The following is an 18,682-nucleotide window of genomic DNA, read 5'->3' as shown; positions in this document are numbered from 1 at the left end:
ATAAATATCCGACTGACCAATCAAAATCAAGTATTTCAGAAAGTGTGCAATGACAAAGCAAAAAAATAACACACATGATGGACTTTTATTCCCGTTGTGGGTCAAAAGTCACAGTATACATTCACTATGCCGTGACATCATCACTGCAGATCTCAGTGCTCGAACATTAATACAATATTGTTCATTTTTACAAAGTTTACTTTAACCAAGTAACTAAATCAAATAAAAAATGCACAAAATCCCATCATATTTCTTTGACAAAATAATCTCTTCAGGCTATGTACTTCCTCAAAGTGCTCAGTGGGGTAAAACGATTAAACCAAACACAATTAAACCTAAATTTGAGGCCAAACACCAACGCTTCCTGTGGGCTAGTTTTGCTCTTGTACGTCCTGTATGTTTTTGAGCGAACATCGAGCACATCTGAGCCATATATATGGTAAAGGCAGCTATAGACTCACTGGACAGATACAAGAAGCAGGTCATTCTTTTTTTTATAAACCTCTAAAACAAAACTTTAAAAATGACCTAAAACTCAACAACCACCGATTAGCTGTTCGCTCATGCTTGTGTGTTTGATAGACAGAGCTCTGCAACTCCAAGCCTTGAATTGAGCTCTACATCTTTTATTTAAAACTGGTAAACCAACTCAAAAATTGAATTTGAAAAACATGTCAAGTTTTAAAGCCTGAGCCATAGAATAGACTGCATTTCTCTGTTGTGAAAGTGTAATTGTTCGCAGCTTGTGGTTTGGTCAGCAGCCGTCTGCAGGTAAAGCGAGACTGAAAGCAAGATTAAAACAAAGCAACGCCCACACATTTTTTCCGATGAAGTGGTCCTTCAAAGAAATTCACTGTCTAAGTTTAGCAAGGCAGTCTTATTTTACTCTCAGAAAGCTGAGTAAAAGTGGCATGCTTGTAATGTATATGCCATGACGACCAGACGTATTGTGTTCGCTGATGAGAGTTCACATGCCGAAAATACCTAAACAGCAGATTCAGCAAACACGCAAGACAAGAGATCAACAGCACGAGCTTCAGAATCAAACACTACACACTTTACTGGAACACAGGAAATAACTTGCATTAAAAAATCAACTAAATTAACCTTTATAAATAAAACCTTCACAAATAAAACCTTCACGTAAAACGTTTCTGTTTGGGGAGTGCAAAAGAGTATAAAAATATTTTATAATGTACAGATATCAGACGTGATTGTCAGACTGGCGTCTCAGCAGCTCGGCTCATCCATGTCGTCGTCACTCCAGTCTGGGGGAGCATCCGTGCCAAAATAACGATCCCCAAAATTTCCTGGACACACAAAAAAATAAATTCCAATATTTTACATGCATGTTTGAGTGGTACTCGCATTTGACAAATTAACGCCTAAATCAATATCGAAGAAATTGCATAAGAAAAATTAAGCCGAGGTTTTTTCAAGCACGTTTTACCCAAATATTTCATTACCGAAATTCAATAACTGACATAAACTAGCAATGAGCTAAATATTTGACAGCATTTAATAACCTTAAATGTTACCTAATAAAAATGTTCATGTTGGATCACACTGCATTGACTTAATGTAAATAAATACAACTTTTGATTTTAATGATGTATTAGTAAATGTTGAAATGAACTTTAACTAAGGTTAATAAATGTATTTATCTAATGTTAACTAATAAAACCTTATTGTAAAGTGTTACCGATTCTCTTTACTGTCATTTTTTTTTTTTACTCGATTTTGTGTTTAAAACAGAATCAATTAAAAACAGTACAACAAATACTATTTTGATACATTTAATTGAAATATCAAATATAATACATACATGTATGTGTGTGTGTGTGTGTGTGTGTGTAAAGTTAAACAGCATTTATTTGCAATAGAAATCTTTTGTAACATTATAAATGTCTTTCCTGGCACTTTTTATAAATTTAATGCATCCTAGCTAAATAAAAAAATATGACTTTCTTTTTTGAAAAAAAATAAAAATAAAATAAAAATATATATATAATAATATATGAGTCATGAAAAACTCATTTAAAAAGTCATTAAAAAAATGTCACATTGCTAAAAACCTTAAAAAAAAGAAGTCTTTAAGCAAAGTATAGTTTGTATCTTCTTATGATTTAGGGTGAAATATGGCTGGTTTTGTGGGATCGGCCTGTTTGTGTAAACGTAACTTGAAGGCGTAAAGGAGGAAAGGCCACAGTCAAGCAGATAAAGCAATGGCTCACCTATGCCAGGGATGATGTGGAAGAGGTCGTTGACCTTCTTGTCGACGGCGGTGGTGATGATCTTGACCTGAGGGAAGGCGTACGCCACAGAATGCACACCCATCTCAGCCATCAGCAGAGACACCAGCAGGATCTTCTCCTCCTGGACGTCATGATCCTGCACACACACACACTGCGTGAAGCATTTTACACACAACAACAGTGCCTTAGCAGGACAAAGGAGTCGGACTTTTATTTCCAAAAAAACATCATAATAGGGGTGGGCGATATGAGAATATATTCACGATATGAGAAATTTTATTTCACTATAACAATATATATTATGATATATATATATTTGGGGTTATTTTATCTCATTTTTGTTATTAAAAGAAGAAAAAAATTACAAACAATAGGTCAAAAAACAATTTAACAAAAATTCAGTTTTTCAGGTGCAATAGGTTTATTTAACATGTAGTTAGAATTAGTACAGAAATGTAATAATCAAATGTAAAATTAAAATATCATAATTGCACTGTATGAATTAAATATAAAATTCTTTAAAAAAAAATAAGATTCTTATTAAAGCAAAAAAAAAAGTTGTTCAGTCAAGAGCGGTAAGTTATTTTCTCTTTTGTTTGATTCACATTAATGACACAGAGCAGCGGGTTTATTAGGCTGCTGTCACTTTAAGACCAAATGCACGGATCCATTATACGATACACTTGAGACATAACCGGCTGTGTTTACATGAATACTCCACACGGTGGGAATCTTGACATGATTATGTGTGTATTCGACCATTCAAGCGCAACAAGACGTGAAAGAGAACTGAATTTATGATCGCATGCAGTGTCTCCATGGCTTTCTGTGCAACACATTGGGCTCTGTGTCACTGCTTATTGTGCTTAACACTTTTATCGAGCACGTCCCAAGTTCGCGATCCCCTTTTGGCAGTGTGCCAGTCAGCACGAGCACCACACAGAGATTTTTTCAGGATATATTGCGCTTATAACTCTTTTTAACATCAAGCACGTCCCGATCTTTATATTCTCATTCATGCATTTTATCATTCTTAAGTGTCAATAGTGCTACATATTTACATACTGCAATATATAGCAAAATCTCTAACGATGGACATTATATACCGTGGTAACGATATATATCATCATACCGCCCAGCCCTAATACATCATTACAGATGCGGAGGGCTTTTTAGATCACGCATCTCTTGTGATGAATGCATACACAGTGTTAGTAGATAAATGATATAAGCTGGTGAGTGCATGAGAAGTGTGTTTTAAGTTTCTTCCGGGCCAAAAGCAGCCACGAATACAGCAGCTCAGCCTCGGATCAACTGTTGAATTAATATGTGAGATTGTGTGAAGTTATGTCATGCTCTACGGCCGCTGTCAGATAAGTGAGGTTTCACTGCTACGCCTACACTCACAGACAAACGAACGAACTGGGCCGCTCTACATGTGGTGCTTGAGTAGGCGTGTGTGCCTGTGCCATTGCACACCATCACTTCCATTACACGGCTAGAGCTGCTGCAGCTGTGTGTGTGTGTGTGTGAGAGAGAGAAAGAGCTCAGATACACTCTTACAAGCAACACTCTGATGGCCATCATGGCTGCCGCCCCAGTGGACACAGTGCAGTCCATCAGGATCACATGATCTTCGCCGATGTCTTTGGGTAGACGCAAGTAGTGCAGCTGGATGAAAACATTAAAGACAACTTAAACAACGCCACTATGTTTCAAATAGTTAATCAATTTAATATATACACACACACACATATGCATTATATGTGTATGTGTATGATGCATATATAAATATATATTTTTTTATTAAAACAAAACAGGGTTGTCAAAATTAACAAGTGATTACATGAGATTATTTAAATGTTCAAACACCTTTTTAAAATTATATTTTTTATTTAAGACATGATGCAAAACGAAGGACGATATAATGTTACAACTATGTTACAAATTTTACAACTATAATTACATAATTACAAATATTACAATTATAATTACAGCTATTGTAACAATGTTAAAAAAAGAGAAAATTTTCATTTTCCTTAAAGCAAAGAAAGAATACATTTTTTTCTTATGATTTGGCGTGAAATATGACCCAGATATGCAGCAGCACTGCCTTTAAACGAATGAATGTTTCCCATGTACATACTATGTACTTATTATAGTATAGTAATTACAATAACTGGGTTATAACTAGGTACTACCTAACCCTAACCCATGTAGTTACCTTATATTTCCCCATACACTAATTACAAGTACTGTAAAATAAAGTGTAACCAAATAAAGTGCTACTTCAGTTCTGTCAGGAAGTGGGAATATATAACAAGAGTGGTACTAAAAAATAATAATAATTGCATCACAGCATCATATAGTTGCTTCTGCAGACCTCTGTTCACTGCGTTTATATGTACACACACGTTTATTTGTACACACATATTCCACAATTAACCAATAATTTCACATTTGTTTTCTTCCCTCAAACTGAATATATTAACTACGAAACAATTTAGATAAAGCACGATTTAAATTAGTAAAATTAACTGATTGAGACAAAAAAAAAATAAAGTTGGGTTGCACCAATAAGGGTTAAACTTAAACCTAGATTAAATCAAGGTTTACCTAATACAATAATTCTGTTGCACCAAACTTTAAACCTTGTTTTAAAAATAAGCAATCAACTTGATCCATAACTTTAAACTCGGATTTAAATCTCAATTACCGGTAGGAATAACTTCAAACTCATAGGTGAGAAGATTTATATAAAATAAAGTGCACCTACAATTAAAATATGTGGCTGATTGTACAAAGACAGAAAGAGTGGGTATGCCGTCAGGTCTCAGAGAGATTATTACAAATAAAAATGAAAATTAAAGCGCAGTGTGAGGAACGCGTCGGCCCGTACGCTTACGCCTGCTATGCGGATCCGTCACTCATCTTGGTGCCGGACAAAGAAAAGAAGAGAGGAATATATTTAGGATGTAACGGCAGGGGTGATGATGAGGCAAGCGCTAGTGGTGGTATCTCATGCCTGGGCGGCGATCAAACGGACAGGATGGCGCTGTCAAGAGTGGAGAAAGTCACTCTGCGAATCATGCTAGGTTTGTTTCTTCTCATCTCAGTTGCTTTGTTATTCTTTATGCTGCCATATTACTCCATTAATTGATACTGTAAAAATATTTCCAGGCTAATGAAATCCGCACGTGCTGCCGCAATGTTTTCATATACGATCGGTCACGGCCGTTTATAACGACATTTTACAAGTTTATTTCCTGTATCGGTAAGAACTACTAATGTCAAAGAGAGGGAGTTTCTGGTGGTCAATAAACAAGGAAATGGAGTATTAATATTGATGCTGTGTAATGACAATGGCGAATCCATCATGGCAGTTATTTATCATCCATCAGGTTATAATTCTAATCCCTGATTTGTTCATCTGTGTTTAAAATTAAGTGCTGCAACAACTCGATTTAAAATAAAACCATCAACAAATCGTTGATTGGCTTTGAACTTTGCTTAATTTAGTCCTTATTGGTGCAACCCACCCTAAGAGTTAAACACATCGCACTTTAAGGCAGCAAAATAGAGACCGACATGATAAAACACCTTTAAATTGTACTGACACAAAATACTGTATCACGAAAATAAGAGACATTTAGGGCTCACAAAATGTGTAGCTCTTTTTACGGATGATGAAATTGAACAAAACTCCTTTAAAATGAAAATAAATTACTACTGAATCTACTTTCTGCTCACTTGATCTGATTTGTGTAAATGCTGGAGGTAGTAACAGCAGAAAGGGGCGGTACCTCAGGCTCTCCTGTGTCCTGATTGGTCTGGATGAGGATTTTGCCGATGCGGACGTCTTTGCACACGGCTCTGAGCGCGGGCTCCATGGTCTCTCCCGCCCTGAGAATCGACACGCCCGTAATCTGCTCAAAATACAAAAAAGGGTGTGATTTCCTTTTAAGGCCTAAACATTTCTATACAACAGAGAACGACACAGAGAAAACCCCAGAACAAACACATGCACTAGGCCGCACTGCCAAGAGATCGCCCAAAAAAAGACATGTCAATGCATGTAGAGGCACATTGTCTTCTTACCCCCTTCCCGTGGAAGGTTCTGCCCTCGTAATCCTCTCCTTGTGGGGTCTGAACAATGTGGACCTGCAGCAGATAACAGGCAAACTGTAACCTCAAGTGCTTTCTGTCCAAGCATATCAAATGTAGCTAAACTGATCTTCCTCTCTGATTAGAAGCCACAGTAAAATGTCAGCAGCATGATGAAGCTCACTAGTTGACTGCAGTTCTCCTGTGAGCGTTTTAAGTGTAAAGGTCGCTGTGTCGCTGCTGCTCCTGCTTGTTGATAAGACGATTTCTCTCATGTTGTGTGTGTTAGTCTGAATTTCCACTGCGGTGGACAAGTAAGCCAAGTTTCCACGTTCAAGACGAGGCCTCCATGCCCACACACTCAAATCCGTTCGTGTGCCATCATTAGGTTGATCTAAAAAATTCCCCAGAAATCCCTCCTCCTCTGTGTCTCTTTTCTCACCTGAGATGGAAGGAAGGACAGCGCTCTCTCGATGAGGAGCCGCATCAACCTCTTGGAGTAGAAGATGAACTCGTCTCGACTGGTCTCTTTATTTCTGATGACAAAACCACTTATAATCAGATTCAAAAAGTACATTTTAAAGTGTGTTTGAGTTGTTAAAATGGGAGACATCCTATTTATTTATAATTATTACGTCACAGTTTTACTGGATATCATGGTCTAACATGGTTAAACGGGGCATTTGAAACATAAAATGGATGGAAAAATCGCAATTTTCCTAACTGTCATAGACGGGACATATTGTAGGCCCTGCCGCTTTTTAAATATGCAATAGCCGTTAGTCATAGCCTGGGATAACCACACACAGTTTGACACAAGCAATGAAGACACTTTCTAAATGAAAGTTCAAAACATTTCAGCCCCTGGCTTCTGCTACTTGATGTTGGTAGTTGGCTGATGGGAGTATGAGGAGGGACATTTGCCACAAGTATGGGGCACAGGTGTAATAAACAGGGTATATGCAGGAATCTTGAAGTTAATTTTAATACCTTTTCAAGACTTTTTCAAGACCCTCTCAATATTTTTTAATACCGCACCGCCACTTCAAGCTGTAACCATTTACATCAGTGATACTTTTAACTTAACAGTTTTAGTTTGTGATAGACTATAGACCACTCTGATAGAAAAAAAAAAAAAAAATCAAATAGGCTGGGATAGTAAATCAAAGCAAAGTTTTTTTTTTAATAAAAATGACTAAATTCACACACTTTTACGATGTTTTTGGGACTCAAACTGTTGGACAGCTAATTCAGAAAAAATACTTTCAAAATGTAAGACTTTATAAAGCAGTGATAAGACTTTTTAATACTTTTTAAGGGTCTTAATTTTCCCAAAATTGATTTATCACCTTTTAATACTTTTCAAGACCCCGCGGATACCCTGAATAAAATACAGAAAACTAAACTAAAAAATAAAATAAAACAAACTACAAAACTAAAACTGATAAAAAAAACATAAAAAAAACCCACCTTCAACAAAAAAACCTAAACAAACTACAAAACACACACAAAAAAACCTACACAACAAAAATAATAATAATAATCACATACAAAAAAAACTCAAAATTAAAAATAGAAACAAACTACAAAAAAAAAACTAAACAAAAAAAACTACAAGACAAAAAAATAAACAAAAAACAACAAAAACTGCCAAACAAAAAGACCTACAATCGACTACAGCAGACGCGGTGACGTTTCCTTCTGCTGTCGTTCACATTTGAAAAATTGAACATTTTCCCATTTCAGCCTGTGTCATGTTCATAATCCGCCATATTGTTGGGGATATCTTTTGTACAACACACACTTTAGTACTGTGTTGTGTCATCACATGAATATCTAATGTAAAACCTGGGTTTAGAAGCAAAACCTCAAATAAATATGAACTAAATGCATTAAATAGTTTGTTAATTATGTTACTACTAGACACTGGCACATAAGAGATGCTGTACAGTTATTCGGGAAGTTTGGGCCAGTTTTACACAATGGACTTTCCACGCGTCACAGCAAAGGCGTGTGTGTGTGTCTGACCTGATGATGGTGTGCATGCCGCGGACCTGCGGTGTGTTCTCCAGGACACTGAGAGTCTGAGGAAGAGGCTGCGCCTGATGGGCCGACGCTAGTGCCGCCCTGTTACCATCACACACACACACACACACACACACACAGACAGGAAGATGTCAGCACAGTGGCGTGAACAGCAGTGTGTGTTCATTCAAACGCAGACACATGCTCACACACCAGTTACTAGTTTCACCCAAACGCCGATCATTCAAACAATACATTCATGTTAGAGGAGAGCACCAAGCCAGGAATTATAAGCATAAAGCATTTTTATATAACAGAGAAAACCAAAGGACAACCTCCAAATGAAAAAGCTGACCCATTTATGAGTTAGTGTTTCTGTCATAAATAAAGACAGCTATATGGTGGCTCCAAAACGTACACTGACACTTTTGGTCTTCATTCTGAACAATGCATCCGTCTAACTTTTTTAAAAGTCTCTTTTTGTGAAAGGATTTGTTCGTAAAGTGTCCCTGTGCTGTCGTTTCTGGTTTGATACACTATCGCTCAAACGTTTGAGGTCGGTAAGAATTTTCTTTTTTCTTTTTGAAAGAAATGAACACTTGTATGCTCTATACTTCTTTCAAAAACATAAAACATTCAAACCGACCCCAAACATTCATACATGTGGATTAAGTGTTCAAATACTTTTTGAAGCCACTGTACACTCTTACATTAAGGATTCGTTAATCACGCGTGTTAGAAAGCTTTATGAGCTCTGGGTAGGTCAGTCTCTATTGGGAGCATCCTATGATTTCACAAGCAGTCGTGTCAAAGACTGCATCCTGTCAACAAATCACGCAGAACATTCATGTAATGGTTTTACATGTAATTCACTGCTTCGTTAATACATATGCAGACAATATGCAGTCTTTGAAAATCACACCAAGATCCCTTTTTTATTCTACTTTTGGTTTGTAAATCCAACAGCAAAAACTAATAAAAACAAAAAACAAAACTAAAATCATAAGCAAATCTCCTCACATATCCCAGCGGAGCTTTCTCTGTGGGGGAAGTGACAAACAACAGAAAAACAGACAATGACAACAGGAAGAGAGGGAAAAGAAAAGAGACGTCACACACACTATCAGGTGAAGGAGGATGAGGTGGTCACATGACTCCGAGTGGCACAAGAGCGTGACAGCTGCCATCAGCCCTTCTGTGGGTAAACCAGCTTCTAGCGGCATCAACACACATTTTATGTAATAAAAGTCTTTTGAAGCCTTTTTGTGGCCAACTGATGGAAATCTTAGTCTCTCACGAATGTTCAAATACGACGGGTTTGACGTCAATGGCGATCAGTAACGGAACCAATGAATTCTGATGTCATTGACCTTGTCTTAAAGGGACAGTTCACCCAAAAATAGTGTTAATAGCACTAGTGGTAAACAAATAGAGCAAGATGAATCGCACTTTGATAATTGTGGTTTTCATGTGCACTTAAAAAAATAGGAAGCGAAAGAGGAGTATATGACTGAGGTCATGGCTAGAGAAAAGAGGCCAACTTGGCATGGCGATTTTGCAAATGGATCTCGAGGAAAGTAGTTTTAAGCTTTAGCGCCATGTCGCGTTGATCAATGTGCCATTTCATGTTGCATTTTTATTGGTTAGTCAGTAAACGTAGGTGATAGCAGCAAACACACTGTGAGATGATCTTGCTAACCTTCTGCCACTGTCAGAAAATGATCGCAGGATATCTTTGACATGACAACGGCCGTCTCTGAACCTCTCTCGCTGTACGACGTAGGAACACCGTTTAGGAGCCACAACCACAGAAATCACCACGATTAGTCATCTTTCGTCTTACATTTCATCTTCACTTTATTCTACTTTCTCCTGTAAACACAAACTCATACGGATGGTTTATTTTACCTCATCTAGTGTACGGATTCATTATAGGCTAGTTACCATGTACTGTATATTAACACACTCTACATTATGAAAACTGGTAAAACAAGAAACGTCTCTCGAAAATGTTTAACTTCTAAAATATTATTAAAACAGAATTCCTAATAGTAATTCTTACATGTTTTTTTCTATTAAAACGACTGCAAAAAATACTGTTTTGTTAGGTCCATTAGGTCAATTTATTCCACAACCACAATTGCAGACAATATAGTGGAGATTCATGTTTAGATTTATTACAGTGCATCACTACAGCAGTCAGTACCATTTTGTCTCTTTTTTTCCAACAAAAACAAAGAAAGATTTTGGTAAAGTTTTATTAAATTTTTTTTACCACATTTTAGTCTCATCTTTTTTTTTTTTGCATGTTGATATAGTCACAGTTATAGTTTAATGACCTCGTCATCGTCTCGTATTAAAAAAAAGGTTGTCGATGAACATTTTTTGTCATAGATTTCGTTTATGAAATTAACCCCAAAATGAAAACTGCATTTGAACAAGCAAGCACAGTTTTAACTGCCATTTACCATATTTTGTGCGCTCTATTTACTACACACAGGTCAGTTTATTAGACAAATGAAGCTTGTGAGGTAACGCAGCGCTGCTTCACTTGGTTTAGCGTTACACTATCACACTAAACTGCATTTGAGTGTGTTGAAAGTTATAATGTTATTCTATGTGTTAGTTTGTTGACTGTGGACTAGCAGTAAGCTAGATCAACATTAGAATAACATACTGACCATATTCTAACATTTCATCATGTCGAGCTATATAACATTGATTAGTTTTATGTACATTTGCACACCTGTCTAATAAAGCACATGCAAGAGCGGCGTCTCGTCAAGTCGAAGTTTGTCACGGACGTGAAGCTCTCGGCATCTCGAAAACGCCACGCTGATATTGATCATAGTTTTAGTTTTCCTTTTGTCCCAAAGTCTGCTTGCCATGATCCATAATGTTTGAACGAAACAACAACAGCGTGAGCGGAAACCAGGGATGACGCGGACATTACGTCATTGACAGGTGACAATGAACAGTAAGTACACAACTGCAGGACATGTATCACACTGTGCAAGTGATTTTTGGATATTTTAATAAAAAAATCTTACATATTGTAGCTTTAAATCTATTCATCATATAAAGCACTTGTGTCTCTTCAGAATACTTCGATTACACCACTCAGTTCATATGGACTATTTTCATTTTTTAAAAGTGTGAAAATTTTGGTTTTGTGGACATTCAACGGATGGACAAAAAATGATGAGAGAATATTAAACATATCTTCATTTGCGTCACAAAGACACAAGTCTGTGTTAGTATCGACGCGAGGGTGAGTAAACGATGACAGAAGCTTCATTAGTGGTTGAACTGTCCCATTTACACACCACATTTAAACATACGCAAACACAAGTGATATTTGAGAAGTCGTTTGTGTGAGCTCTTAAACTGGTGTAGTGATGTGACGTGACGGGATCTGCATTAGAGAGATTAAACAGATATTGCAGATTCCTTCCTCTCTCTCACTTTCAATGACGATATAATTATGATAGTGTAATGCATCACGGCGTATAGAATTGTGGCATGAGAAATCGTGATAGAGTTTAGAGTGAATAAAATGGTTTTTTTTTTTGGTTTGCGTGAACCTCTTCTTTGAGCTGTGAAAGTGCTGACAGTGCCATGCAAATGCATCTTTCTGTTTTTGATCTTTTTTGAGAAAAATGTCAGTTTTGCTGTGGGTCCTGTTGTAGCTGTCATCCTCTCATTCACTCTCACTGACACAAAGGTCTGCTACATCCTGTGTCGGGGGCTGTACTTCCTCATGTTCCTCTCTCTCTCTCTTCCTCTACTCTGTCTCTCTCTCTCTCTCACACACACTCATCTGCTGTTGTTTCTAGCCCAACGGAAAAATTAAACTCTTTGTAGTAGACATAGGAAACTTTACTGCGTGCGAGACGCCGTGTTCAACAATAGCTACAGAGAACAGAGAGAGAGTGAGAGAGAGAGAGGGGGGAAAGAAAGAAAGCATGAGAAAGTAAGAGAAAGAGAGGTCAAGGGGAGGAAGACAGCCACATATTTTTAGACACAGCATGCAAGGAGTGTGTCTGCTGTAAAGCACTCAAGGATGAAAAAAACCGAAGGTATCTGCCTCCCTCCTGACTGCAGCACAAAGCATCTATCCTCCCATCTTATATCATATCATGAGGCATCCATCCCATGATGCTTTACTGCCGCTCATTACCAGACTGATCAGTGCTGGTTCCTCAAACATCATAGCTGGGAATATATGAGTGTGGGTCAGTATCTGTTAATAAAGCTGAGCCCTGTTATTACTATTACTTTGATACAAAAATAACATTTATTTGTGTAAATCTCATAAAACCGGTCATGAACACTACTGGCTCATATTTCACCCCCAAATGAAAATGTACAAATTAAATATAAAAATGTAAATATAAAAATTATACTCAACTAAAATATTACATTCTAAACTAAATCAGTGTTGTTGCTAAAATAAAAAAATACTTTCAGTAATTGAAAAAGTGTAAATAAAATATATATGTTGCATGAAAAACACAAGCTAAAATAAATAAATAAAAGGTTGCCTTGGCAGATGAATAAATCTACGTACTAAAATTATTAAAAATAAAAAATAAAATACAAATAATTAAATATTTGTTATTTTTTTATAGTTGAATATTAAATAATAAATATGAACCAAGTACAAAAATTACTAAATCTAACATTTAAAAAAAAAAAGAATGAAATAAAATACAAATTATATTAAGTATAAAAATAAATATTTTACTTAAATGTAATTTGTATTTTATTTCATTCTTTTTTTTTCAATTTAAATATCAAACATGTACCAAACTAAAGTTTTTTTTTTTTTTTACTAAACTCAAAACTAATTAAAAGCAAGAAAAAGTTCCCATCAAAATTGCTCAAATTTAACTAAAAATATAAATATAAATTTTTTTTTTTTAAATTATTAAATACTATACTAGTATATAAATAATATTAACTAATTCAATTGAAATTAAAAATAATATAATTTGGGGATTTTAGGGTGAAATATCACAGATGTGTTTTCATGATATTTAAAATGATTTGATTTATTATTTGAAACCTGACCCACACCACTGCCCATAATGGCCAATTTGACAATTAGTAGTCAGCTTAAAGAGACACTGCCCTCTTTTGGTCCCTACAGGAAGTGCAGCAGAGCTCAGGAGGAGGACGATCCCATCGTGCTGGGAGGGGGACAGTTATAAGAGGCTGTATAAGTGTCCCCCGTGGACTGATCTAAGGCCAGTGTGTTTCTGCATTAGTAATACTCTGAATATCATTATCATTTGTGAATTTGATTGACAGGTCTAAGCCCAGATCAGTGCTGAGGGGAAACTTCAGTGCAGGAAGTGAGAAGACGATGAGCAGTGCTACTCTACCTGACGCTGAGTTCACGCTGTGCCACCGCAGGGGGGGATGGGGGAGAGGGGGGGCAGAAATGGAGAGAATAATCCAGTGCGGTGAGGAAGCAAGGCCAAACAAAACGTGTCACACCAGTATTACAGAAAATGAACAGGCCCACAGAGATTCTGTGACTTTGTTTTGCTGATTTTTAGGAGGAAATCTGTGGGATTCTATGGAGTAGATTCAGGGAGCTGAGTATATTACATTCCTATTGATAGGTGAAAGAATAATCAAATTGATCAAACATATTCAACAAACAAACAGGCAAAGGCCAGGAAATGTCTAGAAGTTTATGAAGGGGCGACTGTTCGGATTTTTGTGGAAAATACAGATCCCTCTAGGCCTGAAAATGAGGAACATAATTTCAGTCAGTGATGCAAACCACATGACATGTCAAATATTAGTCCACTACAAAGCATTCCCAAATCCAAAACGCACAAGCGTTAACTAAACTGCTTCTCATGAGGAAGCGCGCACAGAGTATCTCTCTAATATATCACAGAAAAAAACATTTAGGAGGAGACGATGAAGACAGGCTGTTTATTCCTGAATTATGGACCTTATTCAGAACAGCGCCATGACAGGCATGAAGACGAGGCTGTGAGGGATAAACTTACCATGTTTTCAATGTAAAATGCTGTATAAAGCTCCAGAGATCACTTATTTTATACAGCTCATGTTGTCTGGAGTTTTTTGCCTACTGAATTTTCTTGGAAAGATATTTATTTTGCAGTGTTTCTTCAGCAGAACAATCATAAACACATGAAATAACAGTGCAACCCACTGAAGAGATGCATGTCTATCCCTCACAGCCTCGCTTTCATTCATTCCCGTTAAAAATCAAAGACGGCGCTGCTGTGAATAAGGTCTATACAGGATATATTTGTGAATATCTCACAAAGATTAAGAAATTAAGTTTAGATTTTTGAAATTTATTGCAATATTGGGGGAATAACTTAAAATTAGAGATGCACCTATGGTATCGGCGGATAAAAGCAATTATGTTCACTATTGGCTATCGGCCGATGATCAGGGCAGATTATATCCTGTCAGTCAAAAGGGTGCAGAAAAACGCGTCAGACTGCAACTCATACAGTGTGAAGAAAATGTCTCTCGTGTTGAAAAGGGGGTCTGAAAATTTTGTGGAAAATATATTTTTTGGAAGCACTGCTCTACAGTTAGTTTATGAGTCAATTATATCATCCACAAGGGGGCGGTATTACACCTGAAAATCATGACCATGATGAAATGGTGCATCAGATTGGGACCATCATCTACCCAGTATCTTCGATTGCTTTTAAATGCTAAATATGAACATTTTCAATATGTGTGCTGTGCTTACCTCCTCCAGCTGACTGTGCACATGCTGCACTATGAGATCAATGGCCACCATGTTGCCGCCACCTACAGGAGATAAGCACAGGAATCAAAATCAACATCACTAACACAGCTGCTTTAATGCAAGCCTTCAAGGTCATCAAAAAAAGCATAAGCATTTTTCATGGATGTACGTGATCCAAGTCGGCCGTTACGCTTTCTCCAATGGTAGAAATTAATACCATAATGCAGTGTACACTGCATTTGTATACTAAATAACTAACTAAATAAGTATTTTTTTAATAACACACTACGGTATATACTATATTAGATTGTTTTAGAGTAATGGCTCATTCTGAATGCCTCACTCACCACGTGGCACCACAATATCTGCCAGTCTCATCGTGGGCTCGATGTATTGTTCAAAGGCTGGCTTCACAAACTTGTTGTACTGCTTGATGACTCCCTCAATGTCGCGGCCTCGCTCTGTGATGTCCCTCCTGAGCCTCCGTACCAGCCGGATGTCAGAATCGGTGTCCACAAAGATCTTCATGTCCAGCAGCTGAGAAACAGACGGATGATGCTCCGGATCAGCTCAGTGAGAAGCTGGCAAATATCATTATGAAAGACAGTTGTTTACCTTCAGCAGCTCTTTATCTGCAAAAGACATGATGCCCTCAAATATAATCACACTGGCCCCATACACCGTTTTCTGCAAACAGATAAACACTCATTAAAAGTCAAGCAATAAAATATACTAGGTATTCTATGTATAATTATTTTATGTACTTGGGAAAAATAAATGGTGTTTAAGTGTGCTTCTAGTAGAGAAAAGGTAAACCACCAGCAACATTTAATATGGAGAACTTCAACTGTATTTTAAGCGCTTTTCGGCATATTACAAAAAAGTTGATTAATAATGCAGTTGGCCACTTTTTCACAAGGTATCTTGCTTGTAGTTAAGCCATTTTAAATCCATGAAGCAGTTTTCCCAAAAGTGATCATTTACATAAACCTGACACTTTTCAGGCAAATCAGTGTAGAAAAATGAGGGAGGTCAAAGCCGGGTGTTTCCACGCGATCACCTGTTGGCACTCACCCATTCTTTCTGCCGTCCGTGCGTGGTGAAGTCATACACTGGGATCTTCACACTCTTGCCCTGCTTGAGTTTGCGGAGTGTGTGCACCAGCAGGCTGAAATCAAAGGCGTCTGGATGGTCAAAGTTGTAATCGTTATTAGCGGCCAGCAGCTGCTGTTCGGCCGTCAGAACCTGCAGGAAACACGTCACAACAGACGCTCCAAGGTTACACCTCTGACTTCAGCTCACATATCTGCCAGCGGTGTGCTTCCAGACCAAGGCTGATAACCGAAAGGTAGCAGGTTCGAACCAGACAAGGGGTGATCTGTCCTTGAGCCAGCCATTGCACTTGCTGCATTTAGTAAATGCTACAACTTAAGTCATGAGTGTGCATTACAGTGCTTTTACCACAGGTTAGACATGACGCAAAGGGGTAAACTATGGTAAAATCGCTGTAACACACAACCATGAGAGGCTTAATACTCCAATATAATGACAGCAAAAAGCAATCTAATAAATATTCATTAAAAAAATAAAAAAAAGTTAAATATTGTTATCGAAAGTGACATTTAACGATTGCTTAGCATTAAGTAAAGACATTTATAAACAAGATATTTCCATTTCAAATAAATGCTGTATCAAAGAATCCTGGAATAATGCAACAACAAAAAATCTTGTGCATAAAATCATGATAGAATGATTTCTGAAGGGTCATGTGACACTGACGACTGGAGTAATGATGATATAAATTCAGCTTTGATCACAGGAATAAATTAAAAAAAATTAAATAAAATTTAAAAAGAAAAGCTTTTTTTAAATTGTAATTATATTTGATAATATTACAGTTTTTACTGTATTTTTGATTAAATAAATGCAACCTTGGTGAGCATAAAATACTTTTTAAAACATAGAAAAATTGTAGTGTAGTGCATTATATTACTAATAAAGCAGATGTACAGACTTAAAATAATAGAAATAATAGACACTGACTGCTCTCACACCTTTTGACTAATACATTTCCATGATTTTTCCCAGTCATTTTGGATTTTCAAAATAAGGATTTTTACATTTTCATAAATAATTTTGTAAAGAATGGCTAAAAATTGTGAAGGCAATAAAAAAGTTGCAACTTCCAGGACTTTTTAAAACACTACTAATTCCCAAAATTTTTAACTGCCTGATTTTTCCATGAACCCTGTATTTAATTATAATTAAATACATTAATCCTAGCATGAACTATCTGTATACGAGTTGCATTAAGTAGTATTCTCCAGACAAGAGAACATTCGCAAAACACCTCCATTCTTCCTGGAAGGATATATTCTCGTATTTGCCACCCAGCATGCAGAGACGGTGCCAGACTACGGAGTAAATGAAGTGCGTGGTATTATTACCCCCCTCCTCTCGATGGACACACGGCTAAGGCCAGCTGAACTAAATTTAGGAGGAACATTTACACACAGGTACACATACACACACACTCGCAGGACACTTACTTCCTTCGCTGTGTTATTTGGCCTTTTTCTCTCATACAAAATGTAATGATTTCTCTTCAGATTTGCGAGAACAGCTGGTAAACCATTTAAACGAATGCCTAACTAGTCTAGCATATCTGCTGTGATCCACCTGACAGGCTCATTCGCATTCCTGACTGTTTAACACAGCTTACTCAAACGTCATTAACACATAACGGCTTGTGTTTTAATGCTGGACTGCTTACGGCTGTAAAGATGGTTGAGTTTCTCGGCAGCACACCTGAGATGTTCCTCTGGCAGACGTGAGAGGATCTGAGAGGCGTTTACTCTGAGATTCCTCAGTGTGCCGTGAAGCCTGAAACACTTAATGGATTATATCAAACAAACCATTGGTTTTGGACCACATTCGGGTCAGTTTTTCATGTACTGTATGATAACTTCAGGTTTGCCATGGAAAATCGTAAGTGAGCAATTTTCAGCCATATTGCTAATCTCTGTAGTTTGGTTTGCTTCAAACATAAGCCCTCTCTCCTAAACCCTGCCCACAAAAGACATGTCAGCGAACACAAACACTCAAAATAAGTCACAGCCAGAGAGACAGCCGTTTCTTATTGTAAAAAAAAAAAAGAAAAAAGGCCACTCCCCAAAATGACTTATTGCTGTGTACAGAGCTTAGGGCTGTCACAGATATATGGGTGTGATTTCCCAGAAAACATGTCACTAATATCTGTAGTAGGTAGCATGAGCGTTTAACGTGCGAGAGATATACAATGAGATGACGGCGTTACCTTGTAGAAGGAATCCATTGAGAGAAGAACGACCCAAGGAACATCCAAAGCCTCGATAATTTTACGAGCAACTGTTGTTTTGCCTGAGGCGCTGCCTCCACAAAGCCCTATGGGTAAAAAAGACCAGTCATTTGACATGTGACGATGGTCGACGATGGTGTATGAGTTAACAATAGGGATTTTCACACTTGATCTAGTTAACCCTGGGTCATTAAACCTTGGGTATTG

The 18,682-nt window shown here is 37.2% G+C and overlaps 1 protein-coding gene across 5 annotated transcripts in view; it reads right to left on the bottom strand.

Annotated features, from left to right (window-relative positions):
* Nucleotides 1-216: 216 nt before the first annotated feature.
* uckl1b (uridine-cytidine kinase 1-like 1b) overlaps nucleotides 217-18,682 on the bottom strand; it is a 32,972-nt gene continuing 14,506 nt past the window's right edge. For 3 of the 5 annotated variants that reach the window (XM_056235298.1, XM_056235300.1, XM_056235302.1), the window contains exons 3-15: nucleotides 18,455-18,561; nucleotides 16,213-16,383; nucleotides 15,754-15,825; nucleotides 15,486-15,675; nucleotides 15,139-15,200; nucleotides 9,405-9,424; nucleotides 8,388-8,486; nucleotides 6,802-6,895; nucleotides 6,354-6,416; nucleotides 6,059-6,181; nucleotides 3,819-3,926; nucleotides 2,235-2,391; nucleotides 217-1,310 (exon numbers count right to left, since the gene is read on the bottom strand). In XM_056235298.1, coding sequence (XP_056091273.1) covers nucleotides 1,231-1,310; nucleotides 2,235-2,391; nucleotides 3,819-3,926; nucleotides 6,059-6,181; nucleotides 6,354-6,416; nucleotides 6,802-6,895; nucleotides 8,388-8,486; nucleotides 9,405-9,424; nucleotides 15,139-15,200; nucleotides 15,486-15,675; nucleotides 15,754-15,825; nucleotides 16,213-16,383; nucleotides 18,455-18,561 — 1,346 coding nt within the window. In that variant the 3' untranslated portion in view covers nucleotides 217-1,230. Of the gene's footprint in view, nucleotides 1,311-2,234; nucleotides 2,392-3,818; nucleotides 3,927-6,058; nucleotides 6,182-6,353; nucleotides 6,417-6,801; nucleotides 6,896-8,387; nucleotides 8,487-9,404; nucleotides 9,425-13,771; nucleotides 13,789-15,138; nucleotides 15,201-15,485; nucleotides 15,676-15,753; nucleotides 15,826-16,212; nucleotides 16,384-18,454; nucleotides 18,562-18,682 lie in introns of all 5 variants that reach the window. The other 2 variants (XM_056235299.1, XM_056235301.1) reach the window with 1 other exon arrangement.

The sequence above is a fragment of the Rhinichthys klamathensis genome, unplaced genomic scaffold (assembly GCF_029890125.1).
Source record: "Rhinichthys klamathensis goyatoka isolate OS25496 unplaced genomic scaffold, OSU_Roscu_1.1 h1tg000419l_1, whole genome shotgun sequence".
In the NCBI taxonomy this organism is placed as follows: domain Eukaryota; kingdom Metazoa; phylum Chordata; class Actinopteri; order Cypriniformes; family Leuciscidae; genus Rhinichthys; species Rhinichthys klamathensis.
This window is presented reverse-complemented; position numbering and strand designations above follow the sequence as displayed.